Source organism: Stigmatopora nigra, chromosome 11 (genome assembly GCF_051989575.1).
Source record: "Stigmatopora nigra isolate UIUO_SnigA chromosome 11, RoL_Snig_1.1, whole genome shotgun sequence".
In the NCBI taxonomy this organism is placed as follows: domain Eukaryota; kingdom Metazoa; phylum Chordata; class Actinopteri; order Syngnathiformes; family Syngnathidae; genus Stigmatopora; species Stigmatopora nigra.
Genome location: NC_135518.1, coordinates 10,167,755 through 10,193,285, shown reverse-complemented (window position 1 = coordinate 10,193,285; position 25,531 = coordinate 10,167,755). Strand labels below are relative to the sequence as shown.

Sequence of the window (25,531 nt, the reverse complement as noted above, 5' to 3'; positions counted from 1 at the left end):
GTAGTCGGGTCATTAGCAACTAAACCTCACACTTTTGAGATCGAGGGTTCAGACCTTCCTTTGTGGAGTTTGTATGTTCTATCCGGGCCTTTGTGGGTTTTAACCAGGTATCCCCCTCATCGGTAAAGTTTTTTTTCCAAGCAATTCATTATTTTGTATTATTGCATTGGATAATGTGTTATGTAGGAAATCACTTAAACACGTACACTGTGTTTATTAACCTCTAAAATATTCTGGTGACTGTTTCCGAGGTATTTTATGTACACCATTTTCCACTGATACATATATCATTTCAATACTAAACATTGTATTTTTTAGGGGGTAAATCACTCACTCTCAAAGACTTTTTGCAATATTTGGAAGTCCTCTATATCTCGGGAGTTTTCGAAGTAATCTAATCCAAATGACCTCTTCAAAGCGTCGATACATATATTATGTGTAACATTTAATTATTTTTCCTTTAATCGCTCTCACAGGTCGCAGTAAAAAGAAGGAAGAATGCCTGAATGAGACTTTGTACCCACTGGAAGAGAAAGAGACTTGTCCCTGCCAGAAGTATCTGTCCCAACCTTTCGGGAACTGGTCTGATTGCATCCTCCATGAACCTTCCACTGCGAGCTCCCTTCATGGTTGGATGAGCCACCAGAAAGCAAAAGAGTGTGGTCAAGGTCTACGCTACAAAGCTGTGGCTTGCATTGATCAACAAGGACGCCTAGTGGAGCCTTTTCTGTGTACAGAAACTGGTAAGACCAAATACTACACAAAATCTACACTGCACGACAAACAAACAGAACTTAAATTTGCGGTAAAATACTGACAGCTTGGGATGAAAGAATTGAACTTAAAAAAAAAACTGTAAAATCATAAATACATGTTTGATGCTTCAGTTAACACAGATGTTAGTAACTACAACCATACTTTACAATTGTTTGCTATAAACAGTTAAGATAGTTCATTCTAGGGTAGTTATTTTTTAATTGTATTGTAGCCCTAATGTGATTTTCTTTCTTTTAACGGCACAATTCTGCCAACTTCTGCTGAATTTAATCATTTAAAAAAAAACGGTCTACAGTGGAGCCTTTGCAAGAATAGTAATAGGCAGTTTTAGAAGCTATAGAAAGTTTAACAATGCTGCGCTGGCACTCCTGTGCAAAAAAAAAAAAAAAAAAACACTCACAGACTGATAATTATTTCTTGGTCACAGCGAGCAAGTGTGGCAGAGCACAGGCCAGTGAGTGAAATTATTCATATGACCTATAATGAAGATGTCACACAAGTGCAATTCCGACCTGTTTTTCTTTTCTGCCAACGTTGCATTCTAGGCTACACGGTTGAGGAGTGTCACATCCCATGTCCCCTGGACTGTAAACTCAGCGACTGGTCCGCTTGGTCGGCTTGCTCTGCATCATGTGGCAGTGGGCTGAAGGTCAGGTCCAAATGGTTGAGGGAGAAGGCTTTTAACGGAGGACGTCCATGCCCTAAACTGGATCTAAAGAACCAGGTAAGAGGAATATCATTACAGAGAAATTCATTGTGGATGGAAACTGTGGACCTCATTCAGTCACACAAAAGAGCAACCAGGATTTTTCATAACTGCTATGTTCAGACCCATATTTATAGGCAATTGAACAATGCATTTCACATTTTATGCAGACGTGACAACAATAGTTAACCCATCCACAATGTTCTGCACGTCCGTCTTTTATTAAATGCAAATGAGGGCAATCTGCACTTACGGTCCATTCATGTTCACCACCATTACACGTAATTTTCATTGCTCCGCTGGAAGTCAAATTGTACTAATGCCATACGCAGTACACAATGTAATCTGTAGATAAAACTTGTTCTGGGATATTAGCTTTGGCAAAGTACCATTAAAGCTTATGGAGGGTCCTCAAATGTGTACAGTATTTTTGGGCCCTTACTTCTTGCTCACTACACAATGAAATGAAATGGGATCATAATTTTTTGAAAAAATAAATAAGTAATAAAGGAACTAGTTAAATGTACTTTAAAACACTGGCAGTTGGCCCAAAAAATAAATTACATAAAAGGGAAAGGGGGGAACAAGAAACTGGAAAATAGTGACTTCACCACCATCATGACCAGTTGGTGGGTGGTCCTACCATGTTTTCCATTAAAAAAAAAACAATCTACTGTAAAATGTACAGTTACCAAAACATTAAATTTCTATCAATGTGGGTGTATTTTTTAGTTTTCCAGTTTAATTTTTTTTCTAAAGATGTATTTGAAGATTTGGCAGGTGGGTAGTGGGCTTTTGGAATATGTGTATAGCTACCAAATAACTAAGGTCTTGGTCCCGTTTTTAAAAAAATCCAAAAATCATGTTCCCTTGGTGACTGATTTGTGACCTGTGACTTGTGGCTTGCCACACGTCTTAGTTGGTCATGGTTGAAAGGGGCTATGTGTTTTATGAATAGTATCGTTATGCTTCCCTGGTTTTGAAAGGACACGGTAGTTTGTGGAGGTCAGTATGGAGATGAGGCACTGCTCGCAAAAAGAGATTTGTGTACAGATGGTTAAGTACCCGCTAACAAGGGCTTTATGGCCTCCATTGTAATACACTGAAATAACCCAGGCCACTTAAACGGGTGGCCATTGTTGTCAAGGCCCTCACAAATTTATCCTGGGGTGACAGCGGGGCTTGTTGCTAATGTTATTTAATGGCTCTCATAAAAAGTTACATCTGTCACAGTTGTGACTAAAAAGGTAATATACTGTCAGAACTACTACTGTTAGATAAATGCATCCCTATGACTGTAAAGTGAGACTTCTTATACAGAATGACTTCATATTTAAGTCAACAAATGTCAAGAATAATAGATGCCCCTGCTACTTCAATAGTGAAAATGAGTCTCTTGTTATATTTAAGTCATAAATGACTCACCACTTAACTTTCGAGCCCAAGCCAACTGAACTCTTTGACCAAAGATGGTTAAATTCCGACCAGCAGATGGTTCCCCTCCATCAGGGCTAAAGAAGACAGCCGTGACAGAAATGACATTTGAACTACAGAGCATTTCATTCTATCGCTCAATGCTTGGCTGAGCAAATATAATGTGAGAGAGACTAAATGTGTCACCTTCACATTTACTGTTCTGTTTTTGGGTGGTACAGGTATAGAAAGGAATCATACAGTTTAGGGGAGTTTACAATCTCAGTAAGAGGCTGGGTTGTAAAGTTAACTTTGTTTCAGTTTTAGTTTATTTGATTAAATTTTATTTTACTTGATTAGTTCTTAATGAGAGATGTGCTTGTTTTTATTAGTTGTTATTTTTGGAGTAGTTAACGCATTGGTCTTCCATTTGTGGGGTCCCGATTTGGTCCTCTCCTTGGTTTCCTGAGATAGGCTCCATCACCCCCCGCGACTCTTGTGAGGATAAGTGGTTCAGGAAATGAATGGATGAAAGAATGCTTTTTTTTATTTGTCAGGTGCAGGATTGAACCAAATAATAATAATACCACTCAACTAAAGAAAAGATTGGGGAAAAAAACACATTTTAAACAACAGTTCAAAGTGAAAAATGTGTGTAAATACTTGCAAGCCTGAAATAAATAACCTGCAATTTACAGGCATCTATAAAAAATATCTGAGAAAAACATATTTTTACTAACCAACAGCTATTTGGTCGTCCTTGAAAGCAGTCCATTATTGTTGTTATTGGGGGCAGAGCACTTTGTCCAAGTATACTCGCAGTGTAAATCAAATGTACTTCTAGTTGTGTTGTGTTTTTTTTCTTCTGAAAAGAATTCCATATATTTTATCACGCGTTTCAACGGTGAGGCACTTGTTTTTTTCTTTCTCTCCATCATCATAAAAAGCATATATAGTACTTCTTAGTTTTACTTAGTTTTTTTTACACACAATACATTTTCAGTTGGTATTATTGTTTTTAATTTGCACAAATAATGTTTCAATTTCAGTCATGTATTTAGTGGTTGACAGTGACTAAATATGGAATATGACCATTATTTGCAAGCCATTCTTTGGCTAATATGTAAATTTATGAGCATAAATATGTGTGCTTAAAGCCCCCAGTCATGGGCAATAAGCATTTGCTAGTCTGAGGGAAAGTTTAATCTATTCAACATTTGGAATATTATTTGCATACAGTGTTCATCCATCCCAAACAATGTAAGTGAGGAAAACAAATGTCTCACTTGGCAAATGTGTAAGTGTGCGTGTGTGTGTATGTAGTATAGAACATCCACAAAACACATTTTGTTATATATCACTGTTCAATGCCTGAGCCCCCGCATTATTTAAATTAGTTTTAACAGTGTACAGAAAATTTGAGAATTTAAATTCAGAGTTGCACAACTTTATTCAGTTTCCTTCTTTGTGTCTTTTTTTAGTTGTCACTGCACAGGTTTACTGATATTGGATGGCCTTAGATAGGGGATTATTGTGCACTCTTGGTTTATAATGGAGTCATCAGCTGCTCGTATCATGTCAAAATCATCTTGCAATCACATCATCTTCCTTGTTTTGAAGCTTTAAATAAAAAATTGGACATGACTTTTTGATCATCCTCGATTGAATCTCTTGGCAGCTTATGCATCATGAATGAGGCAAGCACAGCTGGGTCCAACCTCAAAGTGTAATTATTGAAAGTTATGTTAGGTTAACTTCTTATATCTATATATCGGTATTGAACACATTCATCCGTACAGTAAGAATTTTACTTCATGCTTTTGTGAAATGCAATATAGTGCCTTGAAATGCAAATAACTGACTGACCTGCTTATAACAGAATTCGAGTTTTCATCCAAAATGTCACCTGTGATAAACGGTGAGTGCACGTTCGATTCAGTTTGATTAATAATTTAAGCCGTCTTGTGTTTTCTGCATTTTGATGAGTTTGGAATTTTTAGTCTCATTTTTTCCCGACCCTGAAGTATATTTCTATTTTGGCGTGAGGTGAAATCATTAACCTGCCTTGATGTATGGCGCTAAAGGAGGAAAAGCAATAGGAGTATTTAGAGGAATATACAGTGCAGTCTAAGGCTTCTTTGTGAACACTATCTTACTTTTTGTTATTAATTAGTCAGATATCAGCTTCGTATGCAGAACACAGATGGATTTAATGTATATTCTTATCAAGGTCATATTCCTCATACAGACATATCCCCAGTGATAGAGATTACTATTTCAGGAGTCCTAGTGCATGCATGCAGAACTGTTGTTGTGGTGATATGTATTTTTGATTGATCCTCATTTTGCTCGACAAAACAACGAAGGCATATTTTCTATTTGGAAGCTGTTTCTGTGCTCAGTGCCCTTGATAACCTTCTTCACTGTACTTGTTGAACACGAAAGCATCTCCTTTTAAGTGTTGCTTTCATTTATTAATTCATTTCTCATAACGCTTATCCTCACAAGAATGAGTTAAACTCTTCATATATTATGTGTGATGATTCAAACTAGAGGTATTTTTTTTAAGAATGTGAAGCCATGACAGACAGTTTAATTGAAAGCGCTAATGATGTGAAGATTGTTGTATTTCTTGTTACCAATGGAAAGTTTGGGGAACATGGCGCTAATGCCTTCCTGTCATGTTCAACTATGTTGTTTTAATGGATTAAAATTGGAAAAAGGAGATTTTCATTGAGAGATGGAGTACTTGGAAGTCTAATATGTGTAATTATCTTGTCATTGCACTGCAGTGAATTTTCATCGTCATTTTTGTTTCTGGCTATGGGAGGCAATATTAAACTTTGGAGACAATGGTTGATCTTGCGTGGACAGCACAGTAAAATGGCATATCCCTTTTATGTAAAGCAATTGAGAGAAATTTGCTTTCGGCACAGCAGCCCACACAAAGACAAATCTCAATGGAAGAGAGCCTCCCAGATATGTGATGAAACAATTGATTCAGATGAGCGCAGAATTTCAGTTCAAAAAGTCAGAAATGTATTTTTGAAGTTCAGTCAAGCACTTGTCAAGCTTACTACGTTCTTGGCACAAGTGTGGTATGTTGTTTGTAAGACACTTAAATATGAATATGCCTACCTTCTGGGACCTTGCACTTTATCCAAGTGTTCTTTTTAAATCGGTCGCAGAGGGTTTGCATGAATACTAGTTTGCAGGTGGTGAGTGAGTTATTGTAAAAACAAGCAACATCTGGTACCATGAAATAGTCATTTTTCAAAAATGGATCACTTGCTGTAGCTTTTTGGTCACTTCCTGCACTATTCCTGATTGCTGTCAGTTTAGTTGCATTAACTCTTTATGAGAATGACTGGCCAGGTTTCTCTTAGACAATGACTGCCTTGGAACACTTAAAGTTTAAGTGATCCAAATTGTTTAATTGTTTAAGTCTTAAACAATTAAACAATTTCCTTATACATACACTAAGAAATGACGCCCTCTCACAACTATTACATTTAATCTACGGTAGACCAAAAAAATGCACTGCCGCTAAGAATACATTGAAAGTCTTAACCAAGTGAGCCAATTGATATCTTAAATGTTTGTTCATGGATATTTATGTATGACTGTTATTGCAATCCTGAATTTAGTTGCAATTCATGTAGCTGCCTGTTTTTTGAATTGCAAGTAATATCAGTTATTACAGTAAAAAGCTATTGAATGTCCAACCCATTTATAAAGCAATTTGACTGCCAATGTTTTTTTTCAATTACCTCTGTTTTTGATGTTGTTCATCTCAAACTAATTCTTTACAAGAAGCAAAATCAATCTCCCGATGGCAAAACTTTACATCCTTCACACTGGTATTTTTGCAAAATATAAGATATTTTTCTGACAGGATTATTTTGAGTATCAGAACAATAAGGAATCAGAGTGAATGCATCTGCTGTTTTGTAATCATCATATGTATTCATATGAACAAACAATCTATTTGTGCTGCGATGATTATTTCAATGGAATGTTTTTTATTCAAATGATTGTTCCTATTGAAAATGGCAGAACAGACAAAGGCCTCAATTTCTTTCAACGTCATAATACACATGCATTTGAAAGCAAATTTGAATTGGGATTACCAAACAGTGATTCCAAGGCAGTTTTGGATTCATATTTTTCATCATTTACATGTGTGTATGACAATTTCTCAGTAAAGTACACTTTACAGGGCAATTGCATAAGGCAATTGACTATTTTTTAAATATAAATAATAATTATAATATTTGTTTAGCCCGGCAGGTGAGTTAAACATGTCCGATACATTACAATTTTCCACTGACAATGTATTGGCAATCTTAAGGGTAGATAGTAACATTAGCTGGTGATAATGCCTCTGGTTGGAACAGTTAGCTTTCTCTCCTTATCATTGATAAAACTAATAAAAGGCTCAATTACAGAGCACATCAGCTGACTAAGTTTAATTGTAAATGACTTTGTTTATATGCAGGGCACATAGTCTCTTGAAACATATGCTATTGCAGAGCATTCTGCCTTGTTGAAACGTCCTCACGTAATTGAATTTCTTCGAGTTAAGCACTGGCTCAGTCATTACACAGCTGTTGTATCCAACTGCAACCGTTTAAAAGTCATCTTTGTCTCTTTACAAACTATCCAAGATTGCTTGAATTGGACTTGATGAGTTTTCAAATGTCTTAATCCCAATAAAACACAAAGAACAATACAGTAAAGTTATTATGGAAGGTACTCACTTTTATTATATTCAAGGGCTTAAGATTTTAACACCACCTTGATACCTTTTTGTTTTACTACTCAGCTAAACAATTCAATTTTCTAACGTGTAGAATGCTGCACATAATAGATTTTTTTATATATATATGTAGAGTCAAGCCTCTTATTGGGATTAAACTTTTTAAAAAATCAAATAAATTAATGAAGGACATTCCAAATATACATTCCGCAGTGTCTACATAATATTTAAATGTGACATTAGCTAGACTGGAGAGGCAAAATTCTCCAAACTAATGTGCATATCATTGTTCTTCTCTTTTCTTCCCAACCTGGGGCTTGTCATGCACTGCTAATATGGACATCCACGCAGGCTCAGGTCAGTTCCATTCACTCTACTTAAACTCTGCTTTAGCTAATGAAGACCAAATGCATGCAGGATCTGTCCTACTTGCACATTCTCCCATGACCCGGGCTGCCTTTGTCTCAGAAAAAGAACAATCGTTTCATCACAGCTAGTCGGCCAAAGCGGATTCATGTAGAGTCCATTTGGGAAATATTCAACCTGCTTTTCCACTGGATTAAGTCAAACTGACATTCATAAGTAATTCCTGTACTTTGAGAGACGGCATAGTTGGTCAAATAATTTAGTGTGAGCTTCAAATGACTTAGGTGCTTTACATCTTTTTTGTATTGCTTATCTGAAGACTATTCTGCATTTCAAAAGCATGTGAAAGAGAACATGAAGATAGGCTCCATATTTTCCTCTTCTCTCTGCAGTAAAAAAAAAAGTTACTATAATTGTGCAATGTCACATCTCCATATTCTCTCGGCTTCTGCTCAGTTTGTTTATTGTGCTAGCGCATGTGTGCCTGACATGATTTCACACTAAATTATTGGTGAGAGTCGGCAATTGCATATTGAGCATATTGCTGAAAGTCACTCTTTTCTTGGTGCAAGCGTGAGGAAACTATTTGCCAGTTTACCCAGCAGGGGCATCTGCAGGCACAGATGGGAGATGATGAGGGTGTATAATGGGCATCTGTGCAGCCTGGAGGGAAAGCAATGCTCAACAGTCATCGCCTCTCTACTTTACAAACACACTAGCGCACCTACTACAGCTTGTCATAGCCTTTTTTCCACAAATTGTCCTCTGGAGTCTACCTTCCACTGCATCCGACAATTACACGCTTAGAGAGTAACGTGTTTACAGGAGCACAGCGCTGGCTCTTCTGTCTGTTAGGTTGGTGTGCCAAGCTTGTGAAAACAGTTGGCCACCAAACTCTGGTATCAATTCGGTATTTGTTCCAAAGCAACCGGTGGTGACTGGACCAAAAACAAAAAAAGGGGGTGGGGATTGCAGTGTGTCTTTTTCTTTTTACTCCCCGCTTACTTGTTCTGTGATGTCTGATTTTGCGTGGGTTTTCTACGGGTATTCATCCCAAAAAACATGCCCAAACCTGCCATTGGCTGGCCACTATTTCAGGGTGTCCCTCGCCTAGTAACCATAGTTGGCTGGGATTGGCTCCAGCACCTGTGTCTTTAATGACAGCCAATCAGGTAAGTGAGTGCCCCCATATAAAGGGTAATCAAAATTAAAAATATATTAAGAGACTTCTGTATTAGGAGACTCAGAAATATAATTTGCACATATTTTAGGTCAATGATTTTTCTTAACATTTCATCAATTTAAACTATTTGATGGTTAGTTGAGCCAACAATTCGTTTTTGATTAATCATGGTCGCCTGAGTTGAAAGACACCATAACGCAAACCATATGTGACCCGTGACAAAGATGAGTTTGAGACTCCTTTAATAGATTCAACATTCACCCTTACCTATGGGTCCTTGTCCTCATGGCCATTCATTTAACACTCCATGTAACTCTCATATTCTGCACTAAATTCACCCCTGAGTGCACAAAATGTTTTCCTTTGCACTTAGTCTGTGCTTCATTACCTACCCATCTACATTCAGACTCTCTCTTTGTAGCTCAAGACCATTTTCTAACATTAATGCAAAAATAAAAGTGGTCATTGTTGTTCTCAGTGGAATAAACAGGCCTGGAATTGTACATATTCCATTCCAGGATCTGTTTCTTTTTTCCTCCCTGTAATAGTCCAGTGTTTACACTTTATCTTATACATGTATATGCTTCCCCATCTTTTTTTTTCATTTGTAAATATTTTTGGCCTATGATAAGCTTTCACTATGTAATGCATTCTTTCTTCTTGTGTGTGCAGGTAAATGAAGCCGTGCCATGCCACAGTGATTGCAGCAAATACAAGTGGAGGGTAGAGCCTTGGTCCATTTGCACAATCAACATGGTGGGCGACTCGCCATCCTGTGGGGAGGGAGTCCAAAGCCGGAAGATCAGGTCAGTATGCAAGGGAGTCCTGGCAGATTGTTGAAATGGCATCTCTCACCAGGAGGTTGGCACTAATCGGGTCATGCTGTTTGGAATGCCAAGATGGAATATTCAGACCAAACAGCTGCCTTCTAATGAGGGGCACTTAAAATGGGCATATCCGTTTATCCAGTCTAAATTCATGTACAGTGGTACCTCTACTTATGAAATTATTTCCTTCCTGAAGTGGTTTCATAATATGATATGTACCATGATCTTAATACTACCCCCTAAACCGCTACCCTGCACATTAATAGAATACTGGATGTGATAGATATTAGTGCATTTTTTATTTCTTTTTTAAACACCTCAATGGTTTGGTGAAATGTTTTCATATTTCACAGGAGTTTCATTTGCAAATTGTTCTCTGAATAGGAACACGGAAACTAAGAAGCATTGAAAATCTTATTAGCTGTGGAAATATGCAAATGTGTTCCAGTAGAACCTAGTGATAAGGACTCTGGAGACTGGTTAAATAGCTGCATATGTTGTTCCTCCAGGTGTGTGAAGAAGGGAACAAGTGGAGAAGTCAGCAGTGTGGAGGAAAGTCACTGTGATCAAGAGGAAATGCCACCTCGAGCTCAAGTCTGCTTTCTGGCCTGCCACAATGAGTGTGTCATGTCACCATGGGAACCTTGGAGAAACTGCCCACTAGTAAGAAATTTAACTCAGTCATTGCCATTCACACCAACACATATCGAATCCATTTAAACTGGGAGAACTGGTATTGGAATGAGGAATGAATAAGGATTTTCCTCAGTTTATTGCTACACATCTAATTTTAATTACATTCTTTTGTTTTGTTGTTCTAAAATTGCATCCATTTTGCTCTTTTAACATTTTATGTGGCTTTTCTTCACTTTGAAATACCATTATAGTAAATACCGTACAACTTCTACTAGACCATTTTGTTAAAAAAATGACACATCTGCCACTTTCTATTATACATGTTTGTTTTCTTTTATCCCCTTTCTGAAAAAATAGACTGCTTCTCAATGACATCCGTGACATTTGCGTCCAGTCTGCTAATTGAATAAATCCATTAGTATGCACTTAGCCGTACCGCTCGTAACATGAATCTTGAATGCGTCTGCCTCATTGGCAACAGCAGTAAAATACAATTTTGCGACACTGCGAGTACATATTGGCATTCTGTCTTGTATTTTCACGACTACATGCTTCAAGTTCCATACAGAGTTATTTTGTTTGGGTTTTAAAGCCAGCATCCTATTTCTCATGAATGGCAATTTTAACTACACTGCATATTTTCACGGCAGGATTTTTGACATTTTTGTCTCTATATAAGAGCTGAGGTCTGGTGTAAATATGAACAGAGTAATTAATTCCTTCAATTCCAATAGTGTTAACCTGACACTGTTATGTCAACACAGCTTATATGGAAATGTCCCATTAGTAAGATTCTGTTTACATTAACTCAAGAATAACCTTGAAGAGCATATAGACATAAATGTACAATTGTCTGAGAAAATGGTTTGCCGTTTATAAACATGGGATTTTACTATTATAATCAAAACATAGTTGACATGAACATCTGCATTTTGACTTCTCTTCTTAGGAATGTCGCGCTTGCTCCATTTTTTATAAGTGGTTAAATGTGGATTAGACACTAGGAGACCCTCAAGCTATGAGAAAATGATAACAGTCTTTTAGAGTACAGTGCGTTCACAGTTGCTTTTTATTTAACGTAAATAGCTTTGCATTTACAAGGAAACAAATACAAATTGATTTCTGTTATCTTTGGTTAAGTTGGAATCAAAGACAATGGTATGAAATAGACAGTTTTCTCTTCCTGTGATACTTCAAAACCTGTTAGATGTATTTAATTGTGAGTAGCCTAAGGCATACTTGTGTAATAATAATGCTAATCAGCTGATGACATATCTCGCTTAAGGCAAGTTCTCACATTTAGATAATATTGTCATCAATATTTGAGAAACATTTTTTTGGGGGGGAGGAAACTAGGAACACATTAATTTTATATTGTTTTTGTTCTGATCACAAATGTATTAAAGCAGGAAGAGAATGATGTGGCTGTATGCTCAGTTTGGAACAAGGGGATTGTGTATGCATCTACAAAAATTCAGTGACATTTTACTATAGTAATTGCAGTATTGTCAGAAACTAAATCAGCAAGAATTTTCTTTGAAGAGATGACTGTGATTGAAGTGCATGTTTTGATGAATCAGGACCACAGAGACAAATGAAGCTTGAAGCAGATGCTTTCTTTTTTTCTACTACTTCACATACAATTCCACATCATGTTTGATGACCTAAAAACTTATAATTACTGTTAAGGAAGATTAACTGTAATCATAACTATTGTTGTTACTACTCAAGTCTATCACTTAATTGCATGTGTTAAAGGCTTGTCAAATTAAGCCTTGCATTTGTGAGATAAAACATGTTAACTCTCATCATGTATATGTGTGGTTGTTTGTGCTCTCTTGGCATGACCAGCAATGTGATCGAGGCTCTGAGAGAAACAGAAGCAGACATATCCTTCGCCTCCCTGCTGTTGGAAGTGCAGCCTGTCCAGAAATGGTGCAGTCAGAAAGTTGCATCCTCAACAGTACCTGCCACACTTACCAGTACAAAGTGTCAGGTAGGTACACAGTGTTGCCAGGCAATGATTCTTCAGATCTTGCTCAACTGCACACGCACAAATTTGGAAACGGGTTTAGTAGATCATTAAAAAAATATATTTTGTGTTGTATAAAGATATTTTTGCAATCCAGGCAGAGATTTATAGAATAACTTTTGTTTCTTCTCATTGTTGACACTGATTTAGTATGAAATATACAAGGTAATACATCTATGTACTATATGTGCATATAGGAGATTTTATTTATATTTTATTAAGGTAGGTAGTAAAATTCAGTTCAACCACTACTCTACATTGTGCATTATACATACATAATGGTTGTTTTTCTGTCTACTTTTCAGAATGGAGTACATGTCAGCTGAGTGAAAATGCCATTTGCGGACAAGGTATAAGACAACGGCTTCTCGACTGCATTCGTGGCGATGGAAAAATTGTGGACTTGGAAATGTGTGAGCAGGTAAATTGTAGGAGTTCTTAGCTAACTATACAATTTGATGCATTTGCTTTGTAAATTATTTTGTGCTACAGTTGCTCTGTCCTCTTTGTTTCAAATAAACAGGGCATTGGGAATTTCAATAATTCATATATCTTATTTGTTCCAGTTGGGCAATTTTGGTTAAAGTTAAATTATCCGCGACAGCATCTGTTTTTCTCTGTGGGGTGTTTCAAATAAGTTTTAAAAGATTCTTGATCCCAAATGCATTGTTCATTTTTTATGCATTATGTAAATCAGACAAGAACGGATTGATATTGCTCAATGGGAAGATAGGAATACATATTTTACAAAAATGTAGTGTTTAAAGCAGAGATGTCAAACTCATCTTTGTTACAGGCATCATTTTTAATGGGGAAGGCACTATACATATACTCAGTTATTTATTTTAACATTGAAAAATGAAAAAGAGAAAAGCAGGGACTAATTAGAACATATGTGGTCTTTTCTTTACAGTTTGGGCCGGTAAAAGACTGGAGTTTGGTGGAAAACTGTCTGGTCGATTGTCCGGTCAGTTGTGTCCTCTCTGATTGGTCGCCATGGGGGGAATGCTCGCACACCTGTGGGAGTCTAGGTAAATAAAAAACTAACTTCATCTAACCCTGTGGGAACGCAAAAAATGATGGACAGACGCTGCTGCTTCATTATCTCCTCCACTTTGCCGTTCTACAGGGTTCCTCATGAATATATTTTCATGTATTAAAATATTAGAATAAAAGCATCTGTTCAACGCCTTCTTAACAGACAGAGGGTGTGTTGTATTTTTCAATATTCTACCCTCTTTTTACCATTTTTAATTGGCTATTCAGTATAGGAGGTCATTGTGAAAGAACAGCAGGTTGATTTTTTTTTTGTTTCACTTTTATACAGCTCACCTGACCCATAACAGGATAAGCACGTTTAATAATTTAGTGTCACTAAATAAAATATATATCCCACCCATGCAGGGTTTAAAAAATGCAATTACAGATTAGCAACCTGTGGCTTCCTTTGAAAGAGATATTTTATAAGCTCATGCATTATACAAAAGGAAATGATTTTAACCTGGATCCTTGCATCATTTGCCAGCATTTCTTCCTAAAGCCAATCTGTAAGAGCAAAACCTTATTTTTTGTAATTGGTAAGACTCTATGGCCTCTTCCTAAGTTCATTAATTTTAATTTGACATTAATTGCTCTCGCCTCTTCGCCCTCCACTCCAAGAAGTTTCAAGCCAAGTGTGCTGTAGCTAAGGATGTAAACTTGGTCTCAATGCTCGGTGGCTGCTGCTGAACGTCTCTCAGCTCTAACGTGGGATTTGTGTCATATTTCTTTCCTAATGTGATGATTAAGGCACCGTGGGAACGATTGTCTTTTGTGTTTTTTGAGAGCTCGTTGCATTTACAAACCTCATTCTTGACCGGGCCATATTCTGAAATGTTCTCTAACTAGCAAACCCAATTGGGCCAGTCATTCCTTTTTAGCCCAAACTTTTGCACTCACAAATTATTAATGAGTACCTCGCACGTTACACTCGTGTTAGGAGACACCGAGACATGAGCATTAATGATGAAACGAATAAAAAAGTGTTGTTGAACTAATTCCTTTTTTGTCTCTGGGAAAAATGTGTCGTGAGGGGAAAAGTGTAGACTCGTGCCTTCTTCTTTCATCTGAATATGCCTTATATCAATTTTAAAAACCATTGCTCTTTGGTGGTGAGCTATTTCCGTCTATTCACCTGCCTATTTAATTGTTTAGCAGTGTGTCATGTTCCGACACTAAAGGAAATGTTCTCATTTAAATTGCAGCTTTCAAACATGGGGTTGTGTTCCGCAGGGCAGTTTGTGCGTACTCGGAGAATCTTGCGGGAAGCTCACGAGGAAGGTCGACCTTGTCCTAACATGCTTGTCCAAACAAAACCGTGTCCTGTCAATCCTTGCTACATGTGGCAGATAAGTGACTGGTCTCCCTGCACCATACAGGTAGGAATCATTAGTGTCATCACAAGGGTTATATTGGATTTTGGAGCCTATCCCAGCCAACCAATTACATTTTCATAATGTTAATATTTCTTAAGTAGAAGCTTTTGTAATTAGAGGTACCACTGTTTGTAGGTTTAAACTGATATCTGCCTTTGCAGGGTGCAGAGTGTGGTGAGGGTTATCAAAGAAGAAACCTATCATGTGTCAGCCACAATGGTGACTTGACCGACTCCCCACCTTTGCCAGTGGCAGATGAATTTTGTGGGGACAAGCTGAGAAAGGAAATTCAACAGGATTTAGAGAAGCCATGTTTTTTTCCTTGTGAAGGTAAAGCAACATTTCTCTCATTAAATTATAATTGCCCAACCATGTAAATACCTGGCAGTGCCATTCTTTTTTTCAAAGTGTGGGCAGTGGAGTTATGTTGTGCAGTGAACAAACAATATTACATTAAAGACAGCATTCATAAATATAGTGTGACTATGGTTGTAGATTGTGCCTTCAGATGTAGGTAGCAGAAATGTGGAGCCAAATATATTAAGGCTTCACTTATAAACAGCAAAAATGTGTGGAACAATCCCAACATTTTTATTCTTTATAGAGATGTTTCATAGATAAGTGCCATTTTTATTCACAGTAGAGAGGGAGTGTTGAATTTTTACTGGCATATGTTCCTTTTTTTCAGGAGGGCTCACTAGAAAATAACTATGGCTCTGAGACAAAGTGCTGCAATTTAAAATTGACATTCATTTTGGAAATATTTCAACATAATTCATGAGCAATGGAAAAATAGTTCTTCACTAAATTTGTCAACATGCAGTAATTATTTTTTGTCAAGGGCCAACATTGACAATTGTATGAATTATGTATTATCCGCTCCATTTGCACTGATCGCACCAATAATTATTTTCCTGCTTTCCATGCCAACAACAAGCATTGATGTTCATTCATTTTCAGGAATCCATCTCCTCCCTAGACTCTTTGACATTTCAGCTGGTGCTGAAAACAGCTACTATTGCCAACTCAATAAGTACCACAGTAATTAATTACCCATGTAGTTGATGAAGTTACAGTAAAATATAATTTTCTTACCCCATTTTAACCCTTAACTCATTTCAATGATTGACAAGGAAGGGGATTTCAAGGAATGATTGTTCCCAGTCCTCTTAGTTCAAACAGATTGGACATCTAGGGCTTTCAGTGGCACTAAAAATAACATTTTAATCAGTTAAATCAATTGTAGTGTAGGTGTTTTTGTGTGTGTATTCTAATGGCCTTTTAATTCTGTTAAGAATCAACTCTTTCTGTTGATCTGTCACTGTGTTGCTGCATGGAATTTTAAACAGCATATCAGACTGTTGTAATGGGGCCAGCTACACCAACTGTTTCATGTTAAAGAGGGAAAAAGAGGATAGCCAGATGGTGGATGAGGGTATAGCCTACATATTATCTTCCTGCATATCAAAAATGATCATAAATACAATATGTTTTTATGTGCCTGTGAAATTGGGCTGGCCACACATATTTTTACATTCATAGCCAAAAGTTGCCTAGTAGAATAAAGGTGGATTGCATGGATAAAGACAATCCTGATTTGCATTACTGTTTCCAAAAGGACATAATATATACCATAGGAATAATTCTATGAGCTAATCGTGGTTGCTAAGCCACAGTCCCCTGTTTGCTATGAAGACACACCATCTTGCAGTGTGCCTCTGATGTTTGCCTTAATTCCTCACTCAACACACTGGTGCCGCAAGCTCGGGCTCAGGATCACAGGCTTTTGATGTGATTGTGTGTCACTTTGCGAAAGTTGCCGCAGCTAGGGAAAGGCCTCTTCTAATGTATGCAATGTGCCGTAAAGTATGTCGCTGCTGTATACTACAATCAGTATATATGGACTCCCAGTACAGTGAATATTTATGCTATATTTAAATCTGATGAAAGCTCACTCATATTCTTTAAATGTACATGGGAATTGAACCTGAAAAAGCTATTTTTTTCAGTTTCCCTGATGTATAAAGTACTCTGCTGTAGCCTACTTGCAGGACATTACAACACAATCTATGACTGATTGAGCAGGAAGATTGGATGTGATCTCAAATGACAGCAGTTTGGTCGTTTTGGTGCCTAAAGTATTACAAACACAATATTCACGATAATGAAAAATCAAATTACTCTCAAGTGCCTTGCAGAGAATGAGTAATGAAATATAAATGGTGCTGTTGAAGGATTACACTCGAGTACCTTTTCTTTGCCTTTCCATCACTTTTTAACTACAGTGCACGCTTATATACTCATCTTATAGCTACTTCCTACAGTATAATGTTCCATGTCACAAGGGTCAAATAAGCTTTTACTCTTCAGCACACCATCAAGAGCCCTCATACTGCTCAAAGTCTAATAAGGAAGCTCTGGAACTGAGCTGCATGCTGACATGAGCTGTAAAATAACTGGATGAGCTTTTAAACTGATCTCTCCAAAAAGCTGTCATGTATGTGTAGTAGCATTTCTTTCTGTAAAAAGAAAGTGTACTGTGAAACTATAACAAACAGTGTGTAACAGTCTAATAGTGCACAAAAGCATGTGTTGGAAAGTATTATGTTGTATAATATCAACTAAAATGAACTGGCTAAAAATTTGAAGCTAAAAATATATATATTTTGGCTGTTTCTTTCCTCAGGAGACTGCCATTTGGCTGAATGGTCAACTTGGAGCTCATGCCAATTGACTTGTGTGGATGGGCGGAGCTTTGAAAGCACAGGACGGCAGTCCCGTTCCAGAGCAGTAATCATTCAAGTTACCCAGAACCAGGACACCTGTCCACAGCAAGTCTTTGAGACGCAACCATGTAAAGGTACAGAGGAACCTTCTTCTCATTTAGTTATTAAAACAATCCACTGTCACTGGCTGCAATAGACACTAAAACCATTTAACTTAAATGGCTGCAATTGATCAAGCAAAATATTCTAATTTATAGTTTCTTTAAGTCAAAGTATCTTTGTATGCACCCTATCGGCATGATATTAGAATAGATTTTTGCACATTCCATGTGATTGGCTGAAATTGAGGACTCTCTCACCACATTGTACAGTTTCTCATCCACCTATAGTCCATAGCTTCTTATAATAATGGTACAGTATATACAGTTGGGCTTAACTAAAGCAAGGCATAAAGGTTAATCACTGCTCTTGCATACCTCGATACGCAGTCATGATATTAATGATGATTTTGCTATATTAACAGTGTTCCAGGTCATTATTAAAAGGTCAGTATTCTAAGCATCCAAAGGTCAGAACTGTTTTATTACCTATTCAATTTTAATGAAATATTCAGGATGAAGTGTCAGGCGATTGCCCAGCTCAGTGGACAAACAGGATGTGCTGTATATATACTATATGTATTCTCTTGGAGTTTTGGTGGATAGGTTCATCTAACCACAGTTGTTGTTTTTTTCTGGTGTTTTTTCCGCTTCAATAAATAAGCTTACCCTTTCGTATTTTCATATTCTGAATGAACCACAGGCATTTTACTCACTGACTAATTAGGTGAATTTAAAACCATTTGTCGACTAGTTGACATTTTATTCAATGCCACATTCTTATCTTACTAAATAAATCTGCCTTGCAAATCTAAGTCATCTAATCTTTATTCTTGTTTTTTTTTTATTGATGGAAAAAACCTGAATGAAATGTGACTTGAATTTTTCGAATTGTATTCACCAGACTTTTCCCCTCCAGCAAAATTGTCTCTAAATCATTTCCACCTTATTGTAACAAATCCCATTTCCTGTAATCCTCGCCAAGTGGTAAATGATATCCCTTTTTTCCCCCTACCACATTTCTTCTTGCACAGTAATGTAGTACATCTCTGGTAAATGTCCATCGGAGTCTAACAACCGCGCTGGATAGTCGATACATACTGCTAATGATCATCATCTGCCTCTCTACTTCTGCTGCAGGAGGCCAATGCTACAGTTACCAGTGGAGGACAGGAGGATGGAGCAATAATGAGAGAGCGGTGTGGTGTCAACGCTCGGATGGTGTCGTCGTAACAGGTGAACATGTGCACTGTCAGCCCATCATCCCAGATGGGTCTTGAAGGAAGCGTTGTCATAGAAATATGCAAATTCGCTTTACACTCTGTTCTATTGATGCTTCAAATGTCCTAGTTCTGCTTTTATCCTCTTCAAGCTGTTGCGAGCTATGAGTGCATCAATATGCATGCAAGGTTTTATGTTTCTGCTGGAACAACTGGAAAAGATGTAACATCTTTAGCAATGTACAATCTCTCACAAATGGAGCGTACAACTGATATTTAATGAATAATTCCAATGTAAATGGAATACAAATATTGAATCACCTACAGCAGAAGTGTCAAACTCATCATATGATTTTGGTAAAGCAAGATTACTGCAGTTATCGATCATTGAAGTCATTACAAATAATTTCACACTATCTGAAGTGGAAGGAAATGTGAAAATTGTATTTATTATAAAATAGAGCAATTTATTTTCACTTTTTCCTTATTTTTTCCTTATTGTTTTTTTAAAAAAAATCTTGAATCGGGAAAAAAAGCTAAATATATTCTCTCATTTTTGCCATTCATGATCTTTTCATTGAAAATTACAAAAATGTGATTGAAATGTTTAAACAAAAAGTCAATGGACATAATTTACTCTTTGTATAGTACCTTTTATTATTTGAAAAGTAGCCCTTTATATTCATTAGTGTCATTTTCCCCACAACACATTTAATTTTCTCCAACAGAATCCAACATATTAATTTCCAAATGATTGCTAACAGTACAAAATATCGGCCGTGGGGCTGAAACCTCTCACACATCTTACATGAGAAGACGAATTTTAGTGTAGCGCTCTATTCGAATATACCACCTTATCTGATGTGCCTATTCTCGATGCGGCCTTCATTGATTTCTACCTTCACTCTTAGCATAAGTAATCAATAAGCCAGAGGCTGAGCTGGGAGACTTTCAATCCATATAAATATAATCATGCATTTGTATGTGTGGGAAGAAAAGCAGGCACAGAGAAATGGAACAAAGGTAGCGGTGCTGTGGGAATGAAGGCTTAGGGTGAGCTCTGTGGGCTGTAAATAGAAGCTGAGTGTGATCTTATCATTTTAAAGGAAGTGTTTCTGGCAAATAGGAGCCTACCTAGGAGGACTAACCTCTCTCTGGAGAGGAAGCCCAACATTCTTTGATATTTTGACATGTAATTTTCCCATGTTGGAATTAAAATGTTTGCAGATTGATCATGGACTCTGATAGGCAACTCAGCCCATTAATCAGTGGTGACACTACATTAATTTAGTGATCGATGAGTCCAGGCACTGAAGCGAAAGATTTTCTCTCCTCCTTCTTTTCCTCCAGGAGGGTGTTTCCCGCAGAAAAGACCCAGCATAGTCCGGCATTGCCTTCCACCCTGCACCAAGCCCTTCTCGCACTGTACCTCGGTAAGATCACAAAATAGTTCTCAAACAACTGTGATCGATTCTTGATTAGCTCACCATATCGTCGGGGTCGCTTCAAATGGATTTTGAATGATGATATCTTGAATTTTTAAGAGCAGGCCATAAAATATAATCATATTACTGCCAATAAATGCAGGCTAGGTGCCAGGATGCACTTACACCTGGAGAAGGCGGGTAACTGCATACAAATCAAAGAGACGTAACTACATTTTGAAGGTTTACTGCCCCTTGCAGTTGCCTTCATGCAAGTGCACGGCACCGGCTCTTAATATGCGGATTACTTGGGGACTATTAATGAGATTCGTTTATGGAAATATATCTGTGTTAATGTAATACTTTGCATCAAAGGTACTACAACTCTACTGGGCAGAAAATGAACATCACATTCTTTTATTTGGTTGGTGTTATTTTGTGAAAGATACATACCGGTTAAGCATGCATTTTTATCTATTCTATATGTCTTAATTAACTGTGTACCTCAAACAGTTAAATACTGTATAGTAGTCTGCTGATAAGGTTGATGTTAAAGGGTGGAAATATTGCCAATACTTGTCGAGTATTTATGTTGCACCACGTAGCAACACACTTATTCAATATTTTACTCATCGCCTGCCATTGACCATAATAAACATCCAATCAATTTTGACTGGGAAGGGCAAATGAATGTACAAATTTGTAATGAATTGAAGGTTAATCATTGTCAATGCCAGGCAATTAATTGAATGCTATGAAAAAAATTCAACTTCAGAGTGTTGCTAGGCATGTTACAATATATTTCTGATTTTATTCCTTTTCATTTTATTAATGTTGCCCCAAAAAAATTAATTTGTTGTCGGTTACCATCAATGGCAGTCAATGAGTGAAAATAGAGAGTGATAACCATGAAAATTGGTTCTAAGATCTCAAGAGTTTTAAATAGCTGGCTACACTTTCATGATAAAGTGTTGGAATATACAGTAGTTTGGGAAAGATTGGGTTGTTCAATCTATACATTGAATGGACATAATGCCTCCCCTTTCCATGCAGAGTGGCGTGTGTGGGTGCGAGAAGGGTTACACTGAAGTCATGACTACAAATGGCTTCCTGGATTACTGCACTCGAACCCCAGGAGTCGACACCAATAAGAAAGCTGACGTAAAAACTAACTCGGGAAGATTAAAACCATCCCGGGCTCGAGACCGCCACACAGAGTGGACCTTACGACCTGTTGGGCCAGGTACTGAAATAGAAATGATCTGTACTGCTTGACCCTTACGTAAGAGGGCATTACTTTTGACTACTGGCTTTATGGAGCTTGAATGGCTAAGCCGTGGGCGGAATTTATTCAAGTCCAATATTTCTACCAGACTAATCAGTATGTGCTGCAAAAAAAAAATGGTTTGAGCTATTAGACTGTGTAAACGTCAGTAGAGCCTAATATTTTATATTGTTTCTACAATTTGAGCATAAAACTTGATTTTTTTTTCCTCATAAAGCTTGACTATATATACATACAGTATATCTAAAAGTGGACTTTCATTGCACAGATGGAAAAGTAAAGCCGTGGGTTTACGCCGTCACTGCTGTCGGATTCATCTTAATACTCTTTGTTATTGCATTCTCATTCCTGGTCTGGTATGTACTAAATTTAATTTCTTCACACAAAAAACTTTAGCTGCATCGAAGGCTTTAAACTACATCATACACGCAGACAGGGAAAGTACTTAGAAGCTGCAAAAAATGGCTATCCATCTGTTCTCCACGCTGTCAAGGATGACTTATACTCATCACAACATTGTGCCATTATTTTGTTGCTATCACATAATGGAACTCTCAAGTCAGATATCACAGCGAGTGTAGTGTGGCATTGTGCTGGAATCACTATTTAATGATGTATTGTTTTATTTTTCTCTTTCTGAAACACACCAAATGTAGTCATTTTTGTGATGTTCGCTTTTGCTACAACTTTTCTTAGTTCTCTAGGGCCATTGGTTTTACCATTACAAGCCACTTTGAAACCAAAAATGACAGATGACAAGGTTTGTTTCACACAGCTTATGAAATATCATGCCTATTCTATGTAATACAAACTTCAGCTCTCTTCAGAAAATGACAAAAGCTGTTCTATGCTTGTCAAAATTCCTCATTGAGACACAGTTCCAAGATGACACTTTTGTTCAACTATTCTTTAAATGAAATAGTAGCTCATATCTAAATTTTGTAATAGAACCTATACCCAATCACATATGGAAACAATAGGATGCTATTTATAATCATTTGGCATGTTATTTTGTGTCACACTTGCCTTATTTAATCTATTTGTTTTTTCTCTTTGCAGTAAACCAGACCAAATAACAAAGACTTCTCCTCCACTACAAAAGCCTTTGACCCTGGCATATGATGGCGACATTGATATGTAACCATGTTGGTTTTCTCCACAACAACAACACATTCTCAAACCACAAGTGGTACGAACGGACCAAGGTACTCAGGCATTTGCTGTTAATGACACGCGTTCACATGCCAAATTGTCCTGCAGAGGAAGTATTTTTTTCTTAATCTGCAGTTTGACTCGCAAACCTGAAATTATCAAAGCTTCCAAAAGTGAAGTATGTGGTCATTTTATGTGTTGAAAACCAAAAGGACCAAAAGGGAACAGTTTATGGCATACAGAGTCTGAACATTGAACAATTTTTCTCATTCTCGTTGGATATTCGTAAAGGAATTGTCACAACTTGTTTGCGTAGAAAGCCTTTTTTTCCCTGAGAGTAAACAAAATAATTCTTTATGCACTACATTAGTGCTAATTCACTATTCCTTTTCCTTTGAAATGACTTTTATAGTGTTTGAAATGTTTATGCAAGTCGTTACTGTTGAATTGTATTTTGTCGACGATGCCATTTGTTGTGTAGATGTGGAAACCAAATGCAGGCTTGCCTTGAGTTCAATAACATGATGCAGCTTTTTTCTCCATTCGACACATTTTTAGACACTCAAAAGCCAAGAAATGAGAATATTTTTAACTTTTCAACAAGGAAATGTTGACGAATGACACATGAACGTGCATTATATAACACGGAACACAGGAATATAGAGATTATATGTACCTAATAATAGAATTGGAATGAACAATTATGGATAATGACATGATGTATTTTGGTTTTGCCTTTAAACACCACAAGAGGGAATGTGAAGTAATCAATCAATTGGAGATGGAAATGTGTTATTTTAAGATTCACAATAATACAAAATTCACTTTCATTTGACTTAATATTAGCAAATCTTTTAAAAGTTTTGATTATATGTTTATTTCCCGGTCAATAGTCAACTATGGCCAGAAGCAGAATGTGAATTGTGGCACTTTTTATTGTTATGAACATAAGAAAAGATGGAAAAATTCTACCAAATTGAACCCAATTCCATCCCAATTTGGATCTTATACCAGAAAGCCATTTGCCCAAATACATTTTAAGACCCCAAAAGTGAACCCACATTATGAGTAGACAAAGCTTAATGTGATTGTTCTCTCTCTGCTGGGCAAAAAATGAAGATAAAAACCAAATATTTCAAAGCATATATTATATGGCTATTTTCTGTTGAACTCCTTTATCCTAATATCCTTCATTTTCCTTTGGCAATGAAGTGATAAATATGTTTAACCCCACACCCTCATCCCAATGGATACGGCAATCAAGATAAACTCCCACATTTCCACATGCAACCCATCATGCATTATTCATATGACAGAGTTGAGTATTTTGTAAGAGTGGGCAGCTGACAACAGTGTCCCCCTAATCTTTTTCTCGCTGCCTCCACAATCGAAATATTTGCCCGGGTGTTATCTCACCTCCTTCTGAATGTATTACCAATAACTTTCGCCAGTCGTTATCCGTTGTAGCAATTGTCTCAGCAGCTGATTGTTTGCAGGTAAGCTTGATCTATTCTGAAAAAAAAAAAAAAGAAATACTCCAAGTGGCCTTGAGAAATGCTCTGTTTTACTCATTGTGGAACAAGCTTAAAGGATGCAGTCATACATTCTAATACGCTGAGTAAAGTAGATTATGAACGTAATGGGTTCATTTTAGAATTTACTCTTAATAATTTTAAAAAATAGTCTATGAATTGGCTTGTGCCCCCCCAAAATAACTAGTTGGCCCTCATATTTTACAAGCACCATGCTTTTTGTGTTACTAACGTGTGTAACTGGAGAGCTGAACACAAATGATGCAAATAAATCGTGGAAACCTGTGAAACTAAATAATTGTCTTATCTTTTTAGGTTTATTTTCTAATTAAATGTTTGATTTTCATCTGCTCTTTGCTTCTCATAGGAGAATGAATTATAAATACTGATCATTTTTCTAATCTTTTACTAGATATGAGAGAAATGTGTTTAAAGATTTTATTGTATCTAATTGATTTATTTAAGAGTGCCATTTTTGTTTAAGCGAAGGTTTAATTCAAATGATTGTGTCATGGACATGGTGATATGAGGCAAAGCTCCAAGCTAATCTTGTCAATTTAAATTAATTGCATTTTATGAGCTCTGTGGGCATATTTTGTCCTTTTTCGTGCCCATACGTGACCATATTGACAATGACAGGGTTTCAATTTGGGAATGTTACATTATAAAAAAGCATTATGAGCTGCTTTAGACATTTTCTTTTCTGAAAACAGTCTAAAAAGTGTTATTTTATTAACGTGCTATTGATTTCACGTATAAAGTATTTAGAAAAATTCCTATTTATAGTCATTCATTCTTTCCACTCAAATATTTAATTTAATTGGACATGACCCTGTGTTCTATTTTTTTTAAATATGTACTTTTCACCATATTCTTTTTGCATGATGCTAAACCAATGTATTTTAGAAATATAAGTTCTTTATAGAATTTCTGAATTGCATTTTATTTTAGTTTTATTTCTACAATTCTATCTCAAGTCTG

General features: G+C 36.8%; 1 protein-coding gene across 3 annotated transcripts in view; it reads left to right on the top strand.

Moving 5' to 3' along the window:
* thsd7ba (thrombospondin, type I, domain containing 7Ba) overlaps positions 1 to 25,226 on the top strand; it is an 87,854-nt gene extending 62,628 nt beyond the window's left edge. For all 3 annotated transcript variants that reach the window (XM_077728466.1, XM_077728465.1, XM_077728467.1), the window contains 15 exons: positions 477 to 743; positions 1,323 to 1,501; positions 9,877 to 10,010; positions 10,541 to 10,694; positions 12,519 to 12,663; positions 13,005 to 13,120; positions 13,613 to 13,730; positions 14,971 to 15,116; positions 15,275 to 15,443; positions 17,800 to 17,973; positions 19,078 to 19,173; positions 20,508 to 20,590; positions 21,635 to 21,824; positions 22,135 to 22,222; positions 22,926 to 25,226. In XM_077728466.1, the coding sequence (XP_077584592.1) occupies positions 477 to 743; positions 1,323 to 1,501; positions 9,877 to 10,010; positions 10,541 to 10,694; positions 12,519 to 12,663; positions 13,005 to 13,120; positions 13,613 to 13,730; positions 14,971 to 15,116; positions 15,275 to 15,443; positions 17,800 to 17,973; positions 19,078 to 19,173; positions 20,508 to 20,590; positions 21,635 to 21,824; positions 22,135 to 22,222; positions 22,926 to 23,007 (2,141 nt within the window). In that variant the 3' untranslated portion in view covers positions 23,008 to 25,226. The remainder of the gene's footprint in view (positions 1 to 476; positions 744 to 1,322; positions 1,502 to 9,876; positions 10,011 to 10,540; positions 10,695 to 12,518; positions 12,664 to 13,004; positions 13,121 to 13,612; positions 13,731 to 14,970; positions 15,117 to 15,274; positions 15,444 to 17,799; positions 17,974 to 19,077; positions 19,174 to 20,507; positions 20,591 to 21,634; positions 21,825 to 22,134; positions 22,223 to 22,925) is intronic.
* Positions 25,227 to 25,531: the final 305 nt, after the last annotated feature.